The 18,927-nt window shown below is 40.0% G+C and overlaps 1 protein-coding gene and 1 long non-coding RNA gene across 2 annotated transcripts; one reads left to right on the top strand and one right to left on the bottom strand.

Moving 5' to 3' along the window:
* Positions 1-5,802: 5,802 nt before the first annotated feature.
* LOC103695554 (long chain base biosynthesis protein 2a) lies at positions 5,803-11,242 on the top strand. Its single transcript, XM_008776920.4, has 12 exons — positions 5,803-6,195; positions 6,317-6,382; positions 7,669-7,757; positions 7,998-8,143; positions 8,229-8,353; positions 8,452-8,545; positions 8,631-8,794; positions 9,006-9,167; positions 9,260-9,386; positions 9,498-9,664; positions 10,630-10,737; positions 10,842-11,242. Exons 1-12 carry the CDS (start codon positions 6,070-6,072, stop codon positions 10,929-10,931), a joined length of 1,464 nt encoding a protein of 487 aa, XP_008775142.1. The 5' UTR covers positions 5,803-6,069; the 3' UTR covers positions 10,932-11,242.
* A 5,194-nt stretch (positions 11,243-16,436) lies between these two features.
* Positions 16,437-17,465, bottom strand: LOC113461120. The gene is made up of 2 exons (XR_003383185.2): positions 17,049-17,465; positions 16,437-16,856 (listed from the first exon to the last, which is right to left on the bottom strand). It is a non-coding gene; the product is annotated as an uncharacterized LOC113461120 (long non-coding RNA).
* Positions 17,466-18,927: the final 1,462 nt, after the last annotated feature.

Below are 18,927 nucleotides of genomic sequence, written 5' to 3'. Positions count from 1 at the left end.
TTATAGATGCCCCCCACTCAGATCAGGAGCCTCCTTATAGATTCCTGTGGAGGGAGGTGCTCTTTCTCGGCTCCCCGTTGACCCCGTAGGGCATTCCGAGCCGAGCTTAAGGGATGACTTTACAGATGCCCCCCACTCAGATCAGGAGTTTTCTTTTAGATTCCTACGGAGGGAGGTGCTCTTCCTCGGCTCCCCGTTGACCCCACAGGGCATTCCGAGCCGAGCTCAAGGGCTGACTTTACAAATGCCCCCCACTAAGATCAGGGGCTTCCTTGTAGATTCCTGTGGAGGGAGGTGCTCTTCCTCGGCTCCCCGTTGACCCCGCAGGACATCCCGAGCTGAGCTCAAGGGATGAATTTAGATATGCCCCCCACTCAGATTGGGGCTTCCTTGTAGATTCCTGCGGAGGGAGGTGCTCTTTCTCGGCTCCCCATTGACCCTGCAGGGCATCCCGAGCCGAGCTCAAGGGATGACTTTACAGATGCCCCCCACTCTGATCAGGAGCTTCCTTGTAGATTCCTACGGAGGGAGGTGCTTTTTCTCGGCTCCCCATGACCCCACAGGGCATCCCGAGCTGAGCTCAAGGGATGACTTTACAGATGCCCCCCGTTGACCCCACAGGGCATCCCGAGCCGAGCTCAAGGGATTACTTTACATATGCCCCCCACTCAGATCGGGGCTTCTTTGTAGATTCCTGCGGAGGGAGGTGCTCTTTCTCGACTCCCCGTTGACCCCGCAGGGCATCCCGAGCCGAGCTCAAGGGATGACTTTACAGATGCCCCCCACTTAGATCAGGGGCTTCCTTGTAGATTCCTGCGGAGGGAGGTGCTCTTCCTCGGCTCCCCGTTGACCCCGCAAGGCATCCCGAGCCGAGCTCAAGGGATGACTTTACAGATGCCCCCCACTCAGTTTAGGGGCTTCCTTGTAGATTCCTGCGGAGGGAGGTGCTCTTTCTCGGCTCCCCGTTGACCCTGCAGGGCATCCCAAGCCGAGCTCAAGGGATGACTTTGCAGATGCCCCCCATTCAGATCAGGGGTTTCCTTGTTTCCATAGCTGGTGGGGTTTCTCTTTGCCGAACTAGCTAGGGCGTTTTAGAAACACTTGGCGACTTTTTAAAAGTTGCCTTTATTGATAATATATCCGGAGGTTTTCAGAGTGGCAAGTCCAAGGAATTGGGCTGCCATCTAGGGATTCCAGCTTGTAGGCTCCTGGCCGTTGGATTCGGATGACTCGGTATGGCCCTTCCCAGTTTGGGGCGAGTTTTTCTTATTCCAAAGGTCGGGAGGCTTCGGTTTTCCTTGAGACCAGGTCGCCGACCTTGAACGTCTTGGGCTTGACCCTGGAGTTGTAGTATTGCGCCGCTTTTCGCTGGTATCTAGCCATGCGAATCTGGGCGGTTTCTCTTGTTTCCTTAAGTAGGTCCAAATTACCTTGAAGTCGTGCCGAGTTTGTGGTAGCGTCAAAGTTTTCCACTCGGTGGAGGGCAACCCGACCTCGAGAGGAATGACTGCCTTCGTACCATAAGATAAGTTGAAGAGGGTTTCTCCAGTAGGAACTTGGAAAGTTGTTCGGTATGCCCAGAGGACATTGTAGCGATCCTCTGCCCACTGCCCCTTCGCCCGGTCCAATCGGGCTTTAAGCCCTTGTAGGACGGTTCGGTTGGTAACTTCAACTTCCCCGTTGGCTTGCGGATGGGCCACTGACGTGTAGCGGTGATTCACACCGAGCTCGGAGCAGAACTCGTCGAACCGAGCGTTGTCAAATTGGCGACCATTGTCGGAGATGATGACCCTGGAAAGTCCGAACCGGCATATAATCATCTTCCAGATGAAATCTTGTACCTTCAGTTCGGTCCACTTGGTGAAATAGTTGATGGCGACAATGAGAATTTTTTTTTTTCCTTTCTTCTCCTTCCCGAAGCTTCTTCTTCTCCTCCCTTCTTCTCTTTCATCCCGATCTCCCCTTCCTCTCTTCTCCGACGAAGGGAGGACGGCGAGCGAAAAGGGGGACGGCGAGCGGAGGGCCAGGCCACGACCGGCGGCGTCCGCGGCCAGGCCGCGGCGTCCCCGGCCGAGCCTGTGACGACGGTGCTCGTGGCCGAAGCCGGCGGCCGCCGCACACGACGACGAGGATGAGTCCCCTCTTCCTCTCTTCTTTTTCTTCTTCCTTTCTTTCTTTCATTCTTCTTCTTTTCTTCAACCTCCCTTCACCAACCTCCCATATTCTCTCTCTCGCTCCCAAACCCTCTCTCTTCCTCTCTCTATTCTTCTCTTGTGAAGGAAGAAGGGGAGTTTGGGAGGTCTGAGCCACGGCCGGGCTCGCGGCGTCCTTAGCCGTGCCTGCGACTGAGCCCACGGCCGCGCCCTTGGCCTACCAGCAGCCGACGCCCGCGCCGACAGGGATCGCGGCCGAAGCCGGTGGCCGTCGCCGGTGGCCCTCGGCCTGCCAGCAGTCCCTTCCTCCCTTCTTTCTTTGTTTCTTTGTTGTCCCGAAAGAATCCAGGGGAGAGAAGGCAGGGGGGCTTACCTAGCTTCCGGGGATGAACTGCGGTGCCTCCTGCTTTGGTGTTTCAGTCATCGTCCTAGAAAGTCCTTGGGGAGGAAGGAGAGCGGTAAGGCTCTTTTAGCTAGGGTGAGGTGTCACCCCCAGCTTTCCCCTGTGAAGGACCTAACACCTGGGCCTTCCTCTGATCCCCACCTGGCCCTAGTCAAATCCATGCATAAAGCAGGAGGTGGCAGCCATCAAACGGGCTACCAACCATGGGCCCGATTAGCCTATTAGATGTCATGGCCCAATGTTCCAATATGGGCCTTGATTTTTGGGCCCAGGTATTACAATCAGGGGGTATGGCTCTGAGCCGGATGGCGCACAGCTCAAGCTGGCTGGTGACGTGCGGTACAGCCTGTTTTTGAGAACGGTAGGATGTTGACAGTCAAAGCAGGGTATGGCTGGTTATGGAGACATGACACGACGCGGTCGCTAACGAGGTCGAGCTTGTTAAGTAGTCGTGTCATGTGTTTGACGAGGTCGGCCTGGCGAATACTGGGAGCAGCTTGGTTTCGTGGATTCCGTGGGTGTGCTCAGAGGTGCGCCCGAAGCTCGAGGATCGGAGCGTATTGCTGGGGGTTTAGCATCCCGAAGTTGGTCGGGATAGGTCGGCGTTTGTCTGGAAGCACCCCGAACTTGGTCGACGAACGTCCGGAGTTGGTGTAGCTTTCGACGAAGTTCCGAGGACGAGCTAGCCCTGGGCCAAGGTGAAGATTCATCCGATTGTTGTTGGTGTTAAATGGGCTAAAACTGGGCGGCCTTTTAGTTGTGGGCTGGATGACCCATTTTTCCCTCTATCAACCGCTATTTGAATTCAAACCTTAAACCTCTCCTAGGAACAAGTAGGGGAGCAATGGTTTACTAAAGTTTTACTGAAATGGATGTGATCACAAAGTACTATGTTGAAATAGCTAAAATTGTCCATTTTTCAATATGGGAACAAACAATTTTTTGGCTAAGCATGGTAATAAAATATTCCAAACAAATTTTTAAATATTATTTAGTTAAATAAAAATCAATAACAATATTTTTTTTCAGAACTAGTAATGGCATTATAAGCCATAAAATTATATATATTTTTTATAAAGCCATAATCATTAACATTATGCCTCCAAGTTTCTGACCAACAATGAGAGACAATCATAATGATATCTAATGTGAATTATGTGATTCATTCCAAACAACATCACTTGCAGGTAATATGTTGGCTCACTTGTATGGTCATACTCATTTTTCATGGATATGGAATCCCTATCAAACTTGTAATATTTTAATACTTATAGATATCTTTAAATACTAAATTATATAAATTTTATAGATATAAATAAAGAAAATAATATTTTTACATTCAATATTGACATTAATAATTATATTCTGTATAAATATCTAAGAATGTCCATAATTACTATCTTAATGATGTTTGTCCTTTATCACTTGTTTATCATTGATATATTGCAAGAAAATGCTTCAAAAGGAAGAGTGTCAGTTACAAGAGGCACACATGCAGTGTTTATAGCACTAAGAGAAAAAAAAAATAAAGGACGACCCTGCAAGCTAGCTAAAAGAATAGAAACTTTAGTTAGAGAAGATATTGCCTACCCTAATCTTGATTGGTATATGATTGATATACCTATTCCAACTTTTGAACCTTATTTGCTTTCAAGTTATTTGGATCACTTTTAGTATTATTGCTAAATATAATTTATTGATTGATATAGAGTTAATTCTCATATTTTATTTTTTTATTTTTTTGTTAATTGCATATTTGATCACATGTTTTGCTGGAGCAATAGAGATTATGTTGGATATGGATCTATTTTTTTTTCCAGCAATGTATTTTGTTCTACAATGATCAATACGATATTCTTGCAATGAGATAATCCTTTTATGATTGCAGTATTGTGAACAAATTTTTATTTACCAAAAATATTTATTTCTCTACCTTATGTTATGCTTGTTATGCTTGCATTCTAATGTGGCTTTATATTTTCCACTTGTGAAGAGATGCAACAATAATATAACAAAGTCTTCTAGCAGAGTTTTCTCTTGGTTGTTGAAATCTATAAAATACAGAACCGAAGAAAAACTACAAATAGATAAACGCATGGATAGAGCACAAATGCCAAATCCCAAGTCCCATCCATAATTATCTTGATCCCTTACAATATACGTGGCTGATGTGAATGAACCAAAGCTTCTAGAGAAAAAAAAAAGAATAATGAGCCCTTTTTCACTTTCTTCATAGCATCGACATCATCTTCTTTATGAACATGTCACCTTGCAAAGAGAGTATAAGTTTTCTTCAGAGCTCTTAATTTTTTTTTGACAATTTCAAAACTATCAATACAAGTGCAGCACTAAAGATCTTGAGACTTATATTAATTTGTGATGTATTAATTCATTCTACTTGTGTAGAAGCATAAATGCATAACTCTGACGGCTATAACAATAATTAATAAATGTAAAATTTTGAACGCTATGATATTAACTAATAAATATAGGATTCTGAATGCTATCACATTAATTAATGTGTCTAAATTCTTTCTATCTACTAGAATTCTTTTTTTTGCATATACACCCTTTTAAATATGCAAAATTGCATGAATATCCTCGTAAGTTGCTATCTGCTTGTATACATTTATAAATGTTTCTTTTTGCACATCTACCCATTAATGGCATTTTAGTCATTTTAATTTGAAATCATTAATTAACGGCGTTAGATGGTATAGGTAAATATGCAAAAATAAGGATAAAAAAAAAGTAGAATAGCAAAACAAGTGTTTTACGAGGATGGACATGCAAACATTAATTTTAGAAGGGTATTCATACAAAATTCGATATTTAGGAGAATATTCATGCATTTTTTTTTATTATATGAGTTTTATATAAATACATCTATGAAAATTAAAAAATAAAACATCCACAATTCGAGAAGGAGCCACAGCCATAGGAATCCATAACATAGTCTTGGTGTGATTATTATATCATTGGCTTTCATGTAGACGTGTGTGATCTCATAAGATTCTTAACAATTGATGTTGTGGAATATTTGACCACATATGACATCCGGTGTGATTACGAAGTCCACAGTCATTAAAATTGATTACATTCACTTGCCATTTTATGCTCATTCTTAACCACAACCTATTCCCATTCTTCTCAATTAGGAACTTAGTGTTGAATAAAATTCTTAAATAATAAACCAAATCATAATGTTAAAAACAAAAATCCCTGGGAAATGCCCAATGAGAAGCGAGAAATAGAGAGAGAGAGAGAGAGAGAGAGAGCTCCCTTCCCCGGTCAACACGCCCTTCTCGTTTCCTCCACCTCCTCCAATTCAACGTTCAAATCTCTCTCTCTGACCTCCGGACGCCATTGACGACCATTCCCCACTCCGTTAAAACCCTATCTTCCCCTCCCTCTTCACGTATCCCTATCGCTATTGCTCTGCCCTGCCCTCCCTCCTTAGGTCTCTCTCTCTTTCAGGATTAGCTGTGGTTCCGAGGATCGGCGAAGATAACAATGGTGAGATTGCCGTACTTGACAGCGCTCACGACCCTGTTCAGCTACGGCCTCCTCTTCGCCTTTGGGCAGCTGAGGGATTTCTTCCGGAAGCTCATCGATTGGACCAAATCCAAAGACCTCAAGGTCCCGCCGTCCTCCTTGGTTTCTATTCTTTCTCCATTTGGCTTTTCTAGCTTTGTCTGGCTTCTTTGCTATCTCCTTTGGATTTGGTCTCTGAGAGGTATTTGGTTGCCATTGGAAGCAGGGGTATGCGCCGATCTGCTTAGGCCTCGAGGATTTTTACACCCGTCGCCTCTATCTCCGCATTCAGGTGTTTTCTTGCTTCGATCTTCTGTTCGATTTCTTGTTCAAAATTCCATCTTTTCTTTCTTAAATGCAATCGGTTTTCTTCTGATGATGCTCGAACCTTCTGCTCCCTATGAAAAAAGAAGATATAAATTTATTGAATAAGAACAGTGTCGTATTGGCAGGAATGATTCGGGATAATATGTTCCATTATATTGTGGTAAAAGGTTGCTTTTTGAAAGCATTTGAGAATAACTCTGATGTACTTTTCACCCCTTTCGCTACTTATACACAAACAAATAAAAGGTTCAGGAAAAGAGAACTGTTGGTAGGTTTTTGGTTCTTTGACTATGGATGTTGGTTTCCTTTCCACAGCAAATTAGTTTCTTTTCCTTCTTTCTTTTTTCTTTTTTGATCTTCGGTTTTTGCAACTGGAGCTCTGGGTTCAAGAAAATGATTGGTCTTATGTTATGCTCTCATAATATTTGGTCATAACAACTACAAAGATGATGAATCTAATGCAGTTTGCTACTAAAATAAGGGAAGACCATAAGTAATGGAATTATTAGGAAAGGATGAAAAGGAAGATAATGGGTGATGCAGAATTCATCAAGTAGAGGATAAGACTTGGGGGTCAACCAAGTAGAAAAATCTAATTATAATTTGAATGCACATAGACCAAGTGATATAATTAATCACTAAAATATACAAGTTGACTAAGCCTTTTACCAAGTCAAACTAATTTTATTAACACAACCTAGTGCCATCCTAAGATGACTCACACTCCAACCTATCTAATTCCATGCTCTAGATTTGATCTGATTATTGATACGAATAATAACTAAATAAGAAAACACAAGTTGAAAATCTTGAATCTTGAATTTAGCTTTCATACAAGTGATTATATGTCTAAGAATTATAGATATCTGTTGAGTTATATCTTTGGAAGGACAGTAGACCAAGGTACCAGAAGTTTGCAGATTTTATCATGCATTTTACATCACTTTTTGTATGTGAGAGCATGTTTGGAGACAAAAATCATATAAGCCTAGAATAAGAATTACAATGAGATATGATCCTTGTCACTACTTTGGTTTTGATTTCTGGGATAGCTAGAGTGATCGGATTTTCTAGGTGAGAGAACTTGTGCATGTTTAGGATAGTCAAATTGCTATAGTATTGTCTTCAAAACAAGTCTGATCCACTAGGATAATATCATCATCCATATCTTTAAAGCGCTACAAGTTCATAAGGATTTTACCCAAAAGCTTTTAAAGTATAATCTTTTAACACGATGTTCTGATTTGGCAGGACTGTTTTGGCCGGCCGATTGCAAGCGCCCCAGATGCTTGGTTTGATGTGGTTGAGCGTTATTCAAATGACAATAACAAGACACTACAGTAAGTATATTTGTATGGCTTTTCCATTAGGTATAGAAATTTGGCCATAATTAGTAAGCCTAGTTATCAGGAACATATCTGTTGCGGATAGTTTTCATTTTTTAAGAATATTTCGAGCCTCAGTAATGGGCACAGAAGTTATCTTTTTCCATCTGCTGCTATTAGACATAATGCTTCTGTGATGGTGTTATCTTCTCTGGGATGTCCTAAAATTATGCCTGTTTCTGTTATTTGGTGCAGCCGGACCTCAAATACTACTAAATGTCTCAACCTAGGTTCATATAATTACCTTGGGTTTGCAGCAGCAGATGAATACTGCACACCCCATGTTATTGAGTCTCTAAGGAAATACTCACCCGGTACCTGCAGCGTTCGTGTGGATGGCGGTAAGAATATTCTTCTTAATATGTCAAATTATGCAAATTTTCACGAATTTGGGCTATAATTTATTTATATTTGGTTTGGCACTAGGCACGACTAAACTGCACACAGAGCTGGAGGAGCTGGTCGCACGATTCGTTGGGAAGCCAGCTGCTATACTTTTTGGCATGGGTTATGTGACAAACTCTGCCATCATTCCTGCTCTGATTGGGAAGGTTTGTGCAATTTCTTAAGTTAATTAGATGTTACAAACGTGGGCTTCCATATGACCAAAATTTACTGATTTATATGTGCTCAATATGATCATATATAGGGAGGGCTGATAATTAGTGATTCTCTGAACCACAACTCAATTGTCAATGGTGCTCGAGGGTCAGGTGCAACAGTGCGGGTATTCCAACATAACAGTAAGTTATATATCCATGAATTGAGAATGTCAGCTTATCTACTATATTTTCATGTTCTCAATCTTTACTCCTCTTGTCCTTGTAGATCCCTCTCACTTGGAAGAGGTGTTGAGAGAGCAGATAGCTGAGGGACAGCCTCGAACGCATAGACCCTGGAAGAAAATCATCGTTATCGTTGAGGGCATTTACAGCATGGAAGGAGAGCTATGCAAACTTCCTGAGATCATAGCTGTGTGCAAGAAATATAAGGTCTGACCACATTGAAATCTTGATTCTAGATTTCCTATGCTTTCTGTCCTTTTACATCCATGAATTTGGTAACAACACAAAGCCGTTGTTCTTTCATCTCTAAACTAGAGCCCAATTCAATGTGGATGTTTCATTAATTTTAGCTTGCAATGTATTCCAGGGAATGGTTAGAATATGTGGAACTTGATTATTTTATGTTTCTTTGAAACAGGCGTACACATACTTGGATGAAGCCCACAGTATTGGTGCAGTTGGAAAATCAGGAAGAGGTGTTTGTGAGCTCCTAGGAGTGGATCCTGCTGATGTAGATATTATGATGGGAACATTTACAAAATCATTTGGATCTTGTGGAGGTTATATTGCAGCATCAAAGGTACAATTCTTGCTCACCTTGCATAATTATATGTTTTTTAACTACAAAAATGGAGTCCGAGATTGCTTAGTTGCCCTCTTATCTTTTTTCAGGAAATCATCCAATATCTGAAGTACACTTGCCCTGCACATCTTTATGCAACTTCCATGTCACCACCTGCTGTGCAACAGGTTATATCTGCAATTAAAATTATTCTTGGAGAAGATGGGTCTAACAGAGGTACCTAAGGAAATATATCGAAACATTTTATCATCTTCCTGAGGATTTGTGATGATGTCATTGATGTTTATCTTTGGGAGATTTCTTATGTGTGATTTATTTGGTTATCAGGGGCCCAGAAACTTGCACGCATTCGTGAGAATAGCAATTTCTTCAGATCAGAACTTCAGAAAATGGGTTTTGAGGTTCTTGGGGATAATGACTCACCAGTTATGCCTATAATGCTTTACAACCCAGCAAAAATCCCAGCCTTCTCTAGGGAGTGTCTCAGGCAGAATGTAAGTATGACATCTTATTTAAAAGGTTGTGATGCATGATAAAAAAGAATGCTTACTACTTTGAATGCCAGACTGCATGTTGGTAGACAAATGTATCCTTGTGGAGATAACTCCATACTCAAAACGATTCTACATAACTCATTTAAAATCTGACATCGTGAATCACTAAACAAGCCTTATTGGACAGAGCTCAATAAAATGGCTATGGATACATGGGTTGTGCACTTTTTCCTCAATTTCATACTTGACAAGAAGATAAATGGTAAAATGTCACTGTGCTTGACAAGATGATAAATTGTAAAATGTCACCGTTCCACATGGACAGAATGGATATAGCAAGCCTGGCTGTCTTCATGACTTAATTTAATGTGTGTTACACCGGAAGGTGTTAAGTGGCATGCAGCTTGTTCCCCTCATTAGCAGAATTCCTTTTTTTCTGTTATGGGATCAGTGCTGAAAGATTTTTGATGCTCCTAGTTACACTTTGTTAAAAGTCTGATGAGATCAGTATACAGCTGCTTGCAATCCATTCTGAAAATCCTTGATTATTTTTATCTTCCATTTTTCGTTTAGACTTTTTACACTCAAAAGGTGGTACTTGTTGTGTCACCATTTTCTTTTTTCTCATTTGTTTTTTCCTTTTTATCCTTCTATATATGTATCGAGGTTTCTAAAATGTGTATCTCTTCGCCTCATATCTGTGGGGAGGGGGCGATGACTTGTAGAACAGTCTCTTTCTCCAAAAGAAGTATCTGTCTATTTCAAATGCAGTTTATATGACGCATTAGCACTTCTGTTTGTATCCACGCTGACCTTATCTTGTGTAGAAATCCTATACGCCAAAGTATATATGATCTATATTTCAAACTTATCCATGCTAGTATCTACAGGCTAATATCTAAATCGCTATCATCACTGTTTACATGGTAAATAACATAGTCTCATCTGCTGCTGAAACTGTGTAGGTTGCTGTTGTGACTGTTGCATTCCCTGCAACCCCTCTTCTCCTGGCAAGGGCCCGTATCTGCATATCTGCTTCACACAGCAGAGAAGACCTGATTAAAGGCCTGGAGGTTAGTTGATTTCCAATGTACACCTTTCTTTCAATCACTTGTTTACTTGACTTTCTAGGTGATCATGGACCTAAGTTGTGTGACGTTTCATGGTTACTTCCCAGGTTATCAGCAAAGTTGGTGACCTTGTGGGTATCAAATACTTCCCTGCAGAACCACCTAAGTATGAGCAGGACAGGAAGAAGCTGGAGTAGCAAAATTTCAGTTGTAGAGATGCACCACTGCAAAATACTCTCATGGTAGCAAACTATCTAGCGAGTCCCCAAGATAGGTTATTCCTATGTCCTTCGAAGCTGTTCCCCTTGAGGTTAACCATTGGTCATACATCACAAGCCAAATTTGTTTTCCAGCTGACTACAATTTATATATATTTCATGTTCTTTTACTTGTGTATATCTAGTACAGTAATTTTGTGCTGATTGAGTGTGCCTTTTCTTTATGGCATTTATGCAATCTCGACTCTGGTGGATTACCTTATCCAAGCCAAGTTATATTGACACCAAAACCTTGCTCGTGAGAAATAGCAATGCATGATTCCCAAACATGTTTGCATACATTTCAAAATAAATATATGCCTAATTCAAGCTGAGAAATTTATTATAGAGAAGGTGAAGGACCATAAGGGCCGCATAATGAAGGTTTGTGGATAAAACGATTTTTTTCTTTTTTTTTTTAACTGAACTACATATTGCCAGTGCTTAAAGTTGATGTTTTCTGAGTAGCTAGTTATTCGTTGATAGGTGTTGGATAAACTATTAATCTGATCTTATGTTGGTGTGGAAGCCTCGGCTCCCTTATTTTTCCTTCTTTCACACACATTGTATAAAGGCTAATGGATATTTCCACCATTTATTCAAAGTTAAAAACAAATGATGGTAAGTGGCTAGAACTGCCATGATCAAAATTGAGCTTTCATCCTCACCCCTCCCCCGCCCCAGCCAAAAAAAAGAAAAAGAAAAAAAGAAGAACCTTTCAAAACTTTGATTAGTTTAGATCATTCAGAAGAGTTCATTCCATATTTTTTGTTGTGCAAGTTGGACCTTGACATCATGTTCTACTAGCTAACTGGCAAAAGCTTAAAAATTCCTTGGTAACTGAAAAAACTTCACTTTCTCGACAACCAAATCTGTTTGCCCAGAAAAATTATTCTGTGAAAATGACCAGTTAAAAAAGAAACAGATACACAATAAGTGCTTTTTAACATTTTTTGAAATCTCAAAAATACCTTACCTTCATCTTGATTAAAAGAAAAAAAACCCCTTAATTTGGCTGAATAATCAACCAAAAAAGGCCCAAGCTTACATGTATAATGCAGTAATTTTGCAGTAATTTTATCGTCGGTGCTTGCATGAAGAGGATGGATGCCATATGAGGCAATATTCACACCTAGTGCTATAATGAATGGACATGAGCTAAATTCCAATAATTCCAATAATATTCCCCCCTGCAAAAATATACTTGCAGGGGGATAAACACCTGAAACAGAATGAAAAACTACTTACTAAACTGACTCGAGCAATCATTTTAATAGTGAAAATGAGAGTCATTGAATTACTTATCAAAATGAGAAAAAAAAAATAAATTAACATGTTCTCCCATACTATTATTCCAATACACAAAATAGAGATGTAGACTAACAATGTAATAAGACACCACTAACAGTGATAAGAATGGTTAGAAGAGCCAGGCTTCATGCCTCCATTTCATGTCCAAGATAGAAAGGGCTTACAGACAAGCGATTCCTAAGGTGACTAACCCAAAAATTTGCTACTGCCACCGGACCACCCAACCATCTCGTTGACAGTGTAGTTAAGGAGCAAACTTTTTGCCAGACATGCATATTACCCTGATCTTGGGGACAATCAGGAATTCAGGGGCAGTGATTGACAACAAATGATAAATCTTATGGCTTCAACCATAGAAAGAGCAACCGGATTGCTCGAGTAAATCAGCTAGTGCGAGTTTGGTTCGCAACCAGAATCTAAATTAGAATCGATTGAAATGGAAATCAGAATAATCATATTCCCTGATATATTTGGTTCGTGTCTAGAATTGAAATCAAAATCAGAATGGATGATTTCCATTGTTCTTGTTCATTTAAAGATATGAATCGGAATCAATCCAAATTTTCATTTTTGCCCTTGAACTAAATATCTTCAAAAATTAATTGTTTTCATCTATTTTTGGTACATTTATCTTATTTGACATTAAAAATGCATATCAAGGGATTTGAAATTGAACATAATTTATTAATTTGGATCATTTAACTCACAGGCTAGTGGGCTAGTCTATGCAGATGGTTCTCTCCAAGTTGGCCCCAAAACTCTCTCCAATAAGCAATCATTTATCAAAGACATCTTTCAAAGGAAATTATATATATAACAAAATATGAGAACTAGTCATATTTTCAGTAAAAGATGTATTAGAAAAATTGTATAGTTACTAATTTCTGTAGCTAGACCTAATCATCGTGAACCAAGGCTACAATAGTGGTCGTTGCTCTATATAACAAGGTATAGAGATAAAATCTCATAAAATTCAATAAGAAAACTAGGCACTCATCATCAATAATAGCATCACATAAAACACTAACATCTAAAACCTGACCCACCGATGCCCGAGTCAAGAAGGCCAAGCACGTACCGCCTCTTTGTTGTCCTTCCCATAGATATCTTTGAGTTCAACCAGATGAGGGAAGGTCAATTCCCACAAGCCCTTGTATACTCGTATGTCTGTCATTGGAAAACCATAGATATTAAGTAAGAGTTGAAAAATAAAAACATATATTTGAATTGTAAAGACTATTTATAAAATGTACCTTACACCACTCGATGTACTGCTTTTTATCATAGGAGATCATCTTCTTCTGGACATTCCACATGCACCCCGTTTGTGACAATATCTCTACAATGGCACTATGCTTTCGCTTTAGATATTTATCCTAGATTCGATATGTGGAGTAGCCCTCCAACTAGGCAGCTTTTCTTCAATCATTTTCTCCAACTGGTTCATATATCTGTTCTTAAAATTGCCCTCCCCTTTCATATGGGATCGTGGACAACTCCTAAAGGCACTCCACCATCACCACATCCTTATCAGATTCCATCCTATAATAATTATAAACCATGACTTTAATGATTATAACAAGTATAACCATTATCTTCAAAATAGCATAATATAACAAGTATATAACAATAACATTGTTATAATCCAAAATATCAAGTACATAAAGAAGCAAAACCATAATAACAAACAGTTTCATAACAAGTAAATAATTCCATAGCAAGTCCATAACATACTACATCAAATGTTCTAATATTCACCTAATATACTTAGAAAAAAAAACAAACACAAAGCACAATCAACTCCTAGAAGATGTAGATCTCCAATTGCTAAACATTTGTTGAGCCAGAGTGCTCCTGAAATTGGTCCAAAGGTCAGATGTCTCAAGAGTGGCGATGAACTCAGCTTCCTCCTCCCTCTCCTTCCTCTCCTTCCTCTTCCTCTTCTATAGGGTCTCTGTGCATGCACCTCCTTATTAAGCTGTGAAAGAGACAGCAAGCCATGATAATGCAGACACCGGGTCTGTATAGGGAAGAACGAAGGGCTCCTAAGAATTGCCCATATTGCCCCTTGAGCAGCCCAAAACATCTCTCATTCACATTTCTAGCTTGGGCTTGTTCCTTGTCGAAATACAAATCTAGACTGTGGTCATCGCACATTGCTCCACTCATTGAGATGATAATATTGCCCTCTTTATGGGGCAAGGAGTCCCTCTCCATTGGTGTATCCAGAATCAACCAAGTATTGACAGCCTTGACATATAAACAAAAACACATTACACATCGCAATTATAAGTCATGTAAAATTAAAATAAGCTTCATTTGCACATTTTTGTGTTTGTCAATATTTACTTGACTTAAGGCACTCTTAAACCTATAGCATCTTGGAGCACACCAGCATTATAATAACCTAAGACCTCACTCAAAATGGCTAGCCGGAAGGTATTATTTGGGTTCCTTGATCCTGTATAAGTACCCAGATCTACCAAGCGAATAACCGATGTGGAACTAAACACACGCTTGTACGGGTCCTTACAAGCATCTTATGCAGAACCCTCCCAGCTAGGCAGCACATGTATAAATTACATGTCAGGCAAACAAATGCCTAAGACATTGGTTGCAACATCACTTTTCCTTGTTCAATACCTTGGTTTGCCCTCTGTTGGTCTAATAGAGGTACCATTTAATGATCCTAAGCAATTCTAAAGCACCAAAATAAAAAGAACAAATTAATGCAAAAAATATCTAACTGCTAAGAAAGCAGAATGAGGTATATTGTTATATACCTTGAAACATCTCCATGCATTGTCCACGCAATCCTCTGTAATAGGCCCTGCTTCTATGAATGTAATTTCCAATTGTCCTATTTTTCTGATGGTGGGCTAATGTGCAAAGAAACATAGCAACAATTTTCCTGTAATGACATATTTCGGGACTCTCTCAACCTCTCAATATCTCTAAGCATCTCACAAAGTATACCAAATGTTCTTCTATCCATTCGGAGATGTCACTCCCACTAATAAGCTTACCTAGGTTTCCAATTCTCAACAATTTCCTATCTTTTTTCTTTATCATCAACTGACACCTCCTAAGATACCAAGTCACACATACCACAAACATATACACATAATGCCAATATAACACATTCGCCTCCTTCTCAAATCCATAGGGCAATGAGCCATTTTCTATGTACACAGCCACCCAAGGTATTATCTTTTAGCAAAAACATTGGCAACCAATAGCATAACATGCAAAGTACTTCAAATCTGAATCATAGTATTTCTATTGTAAATCAGCAATAATGGCATGGAGTTTGCAATCAATAACATTCTGAGTTATTCAAATGCTGGATCTAGTAAAGATGAAAAAAGACCGTAGCGGGGGGTTCACCAAACACATACTTCATGCTAGGCCAGCATCCTTGAGAAGTCAATAATAAAAGAATAGCTGCAGAAATGGGACAGAAGGATGAACAATGTCCAAACATATTAAAATATATACAAAAATATCGGGGAAAAAGACCAGAACAACAAAAAGAAATGTGAATGCATCACCTAATATGTTTTCAGGGTGGAAGGGGTGTTTTTTAAACATAGATAAAACAATGTTCTTAACTCTAGAATGTAGGGTGTTTGAAGGATTCATGCATGTATGCGAACTGAATACATCAATTTAAACAAGCTCTCAACTCAAATGGTTTGATTTGAAATAATTTTATTCAGCAAATATGGAGAACCAAGCGAAAAGAAATCAACAAAAATCAAGATGCCACATATTTCACTCAGATTATCAACCAATCATCATGGTACATGAAATAGCCGATGACAGCTTATGGCTAGCTACATCCTGAGCCAGGCCCTACCTATTTGCATATCTACAGAGAAAATAGGCATGATAGAAGGTACTTTGGGCATCCTGTACTAATAGTCGGATGCTCATTCCTCTAATGCTTCCACAAAAGATGCAGCATCCTCGTGAATCAGAGCATCAGTAGCTCTCCAAAACAGAGATTATGCATTGAATCCAATCTTGAGTATATACATATCCAGTCTATTTAAACCATAAAATAATTCTGGAAGATGCCACCACCTCGTGGCATTTCAATGACCTCAACTATAAATAATACTGCAGTTTGCATAGAGGATCAATGTTTATTAAAATTAACAACATAGAAATTGTACCATTGCTGGGGAGTCTCAACCACCAGGAAATTTTTACAAAATCTTTCATGTCTCAGAAATAGTCACTTAACATTACATAAAACACAGGGAAAATCCATACCACTAACATCTGAAAGAGTGATATTACCATAAGAATCTCTAGAGACTAATGCCAAGCCAAAGCAACCAAGGAAACAAACATGTGAACAAACATACATACATATATATATTTGTCTATTCATTGTAGTTATTAGATACTTCTTTCCCCCATTTTGTGGTGTTATCAAAGTCCTACTGAAACTCCCCAGTTATAAGCGAGACCTGTCCAGCCCCAACCTAGCCGTAAGCCACTTGCAAAACGTCATCCATTTCTTCAGGGGTTATGTAGTGGGCAAGCCTGCATGGTGCCAATAACTTAATCATGTAAAAAGAAGCTAATACTCTTAGCTGGGAAAAATCATGCTGAACAAATGTTTTCATATCCATTGTAATCTTAAAATGTAAAACTTCTGAATGAATACAAGCTGGTAACAACAAGCAGAGTGAGTCAGGCTTTTTTTCGAATAGTGAGCATGTATGTTGTGCTCACCGTCATGGAAATGATTGCAAATTATTTTTGCTGTGGCTAACTGTTGCCTATCAGTCCCTCTTCAATTGATCAACTAAAATCTCAACTTGATGAAACCCTAATATACCTGAATCTATCAAAAATTTCTCTGACATAAAACCGAGACATAACACAGCTTGCGCGAAAGGAGTAGAGTTTTTTCGGATGATGGAACTTATCGAGAACCAAATGACTAGAATGGGAGTCACCCATTCTCATTCCCATTCTGGGCCCCAACTCCTCCTAGCCAAATGTACCCTAACTTTATTCAACGAGATATATTATAATAATTCCTTCTAAATAGGGTTTAATGAATTACAAGCCATGACTACACATTCGCATGCATGACTTGGCACTTGAGAAGTTGGCAAGCCATGACTACACACCTTAGAAATAAATTACAATAATAATATTGTTGCTAAATGCTGACCATTTGTAATTCAATATTGAGTACCCTTCGCGTGGCCTATTGTAGATGTAGATGTTAGCACATAAATCTAAGAAAATTACATCTAGTGTGTGCATGCATGCGTAGAGATGGGCGGCCCGGCCCGGCCCGCATGAAGCGGGCCGTGCCAGGCACGGCCCGCTTGCTACATTAACGGGCCGTGCCTAGCACGGCCCATAAAAGGGGGCCGGGATGGGTTACGAATTCCTGGCCCGTGGGCCGAGCCCGGCCCGGCCCATAAGGGCCTGGGCTGGCACGATTCGGGGGCCAAGCACGGCACGGCCCGCGGGCTAGCCCGGCTCGGTCCATAAGGGTCTGGGCTGGTACGATTCGTGGGCCAAGCACGGCACAGCCCGCGAACCAGCCCGGAACAGTCCATAAGGGCCTGAACCGGGCCTGGGCCGGGCCAAGCACGAACTCGTCCCCCTTAAATAAATGAGAATAAATTTTTTAATAAATTAATAAATATTGGAAACTAAGAATTTATTAATATAAAAGCCACCTTAATGGTGGGGGGTTTGACATAGACCCTACCAGTTTATTAATTTAAATCAAATGGTACATGAAGGGAGGTTTGGACCTTGGTCGGACATCCAAAATACAATAAGAAAGGAAAAAAATAGAGATGACTCACTTTAACAATTAAAAAATAAAAAATTAAGAAATAAAATAAATGATCAAAATCTTACTAATCATCAGTAATTCACTATTCAGTAGTGTTTGTATCATCATGATCAGAGGATGTTGTATCACGTCCACCTTTATCTTGAAGTCTCGCCTCAGCATCCAACAATCTTTGAAGCAGAGAAGTGATGAGAGCACAAAAATATGATCTACATACCACTTAAATTAGTCTTATTGTTAACAGATGATGATAATATCGTCGAGTTAAATTGTATTTTGTGTTTCGCATAGTCTTATCATAAATCAGAGATAAAATACACATTTGGTACATGTTTGGTTCAGGAAGATGCTTAACCCAAGCTGTGCACACCCAATCTCGCCATATCCTAGTCGAACCCATCATTTATCAAACTCACAATTATGGGCAGTGATGAGAGCCAAAAGTGCGATCTAAGTACCATTAACTTAGCCTAATGCTAGCAAAATAATGATAAATAATAGGTGTTAACATTTGCATGATTAAATATTTTATTCTTAGCACTTATATAATTTTTATCATTATTTTATATAAATTCATCTTAAAAAGAATGCATCTTCCTAACTGCAGAACAGAGCCCAGATTCAGCCGTCCGCGCATGCATCTCAAAGCTCACCGGCCATTCCATGGTTCAGCTCCCACGCATCATAACCGATCCCTAGCGTCTACGATCACAGCACATCCAGCAGCCTCCAGGATTCGTGATCATACCGAGTCCCAGATATCAGGATTCCGCGTCCGATTCTATCGGC

Source organism: Phoenix dactylifera, chromosome 10 (assembly GCF_009389715.1).
Source record: "Phoenix dactylifera cultivar Barhee BC4 chromosome 10, palm_55x_up_171113_PBpolish2nd_filt_p, whole genome shotgun sequence".
NCBI lineage: Eukaryota > Viridiplantae > Streptophyta > Magnoliopsida > Arecales > Arecaceae > Phoenix > Phoenix dactylifera.
The sequence above is the reverse complement of the archived record's forward strand: the minus strand, read 5'-3'. Positions and strand labels throughout refer to the sequence as shown.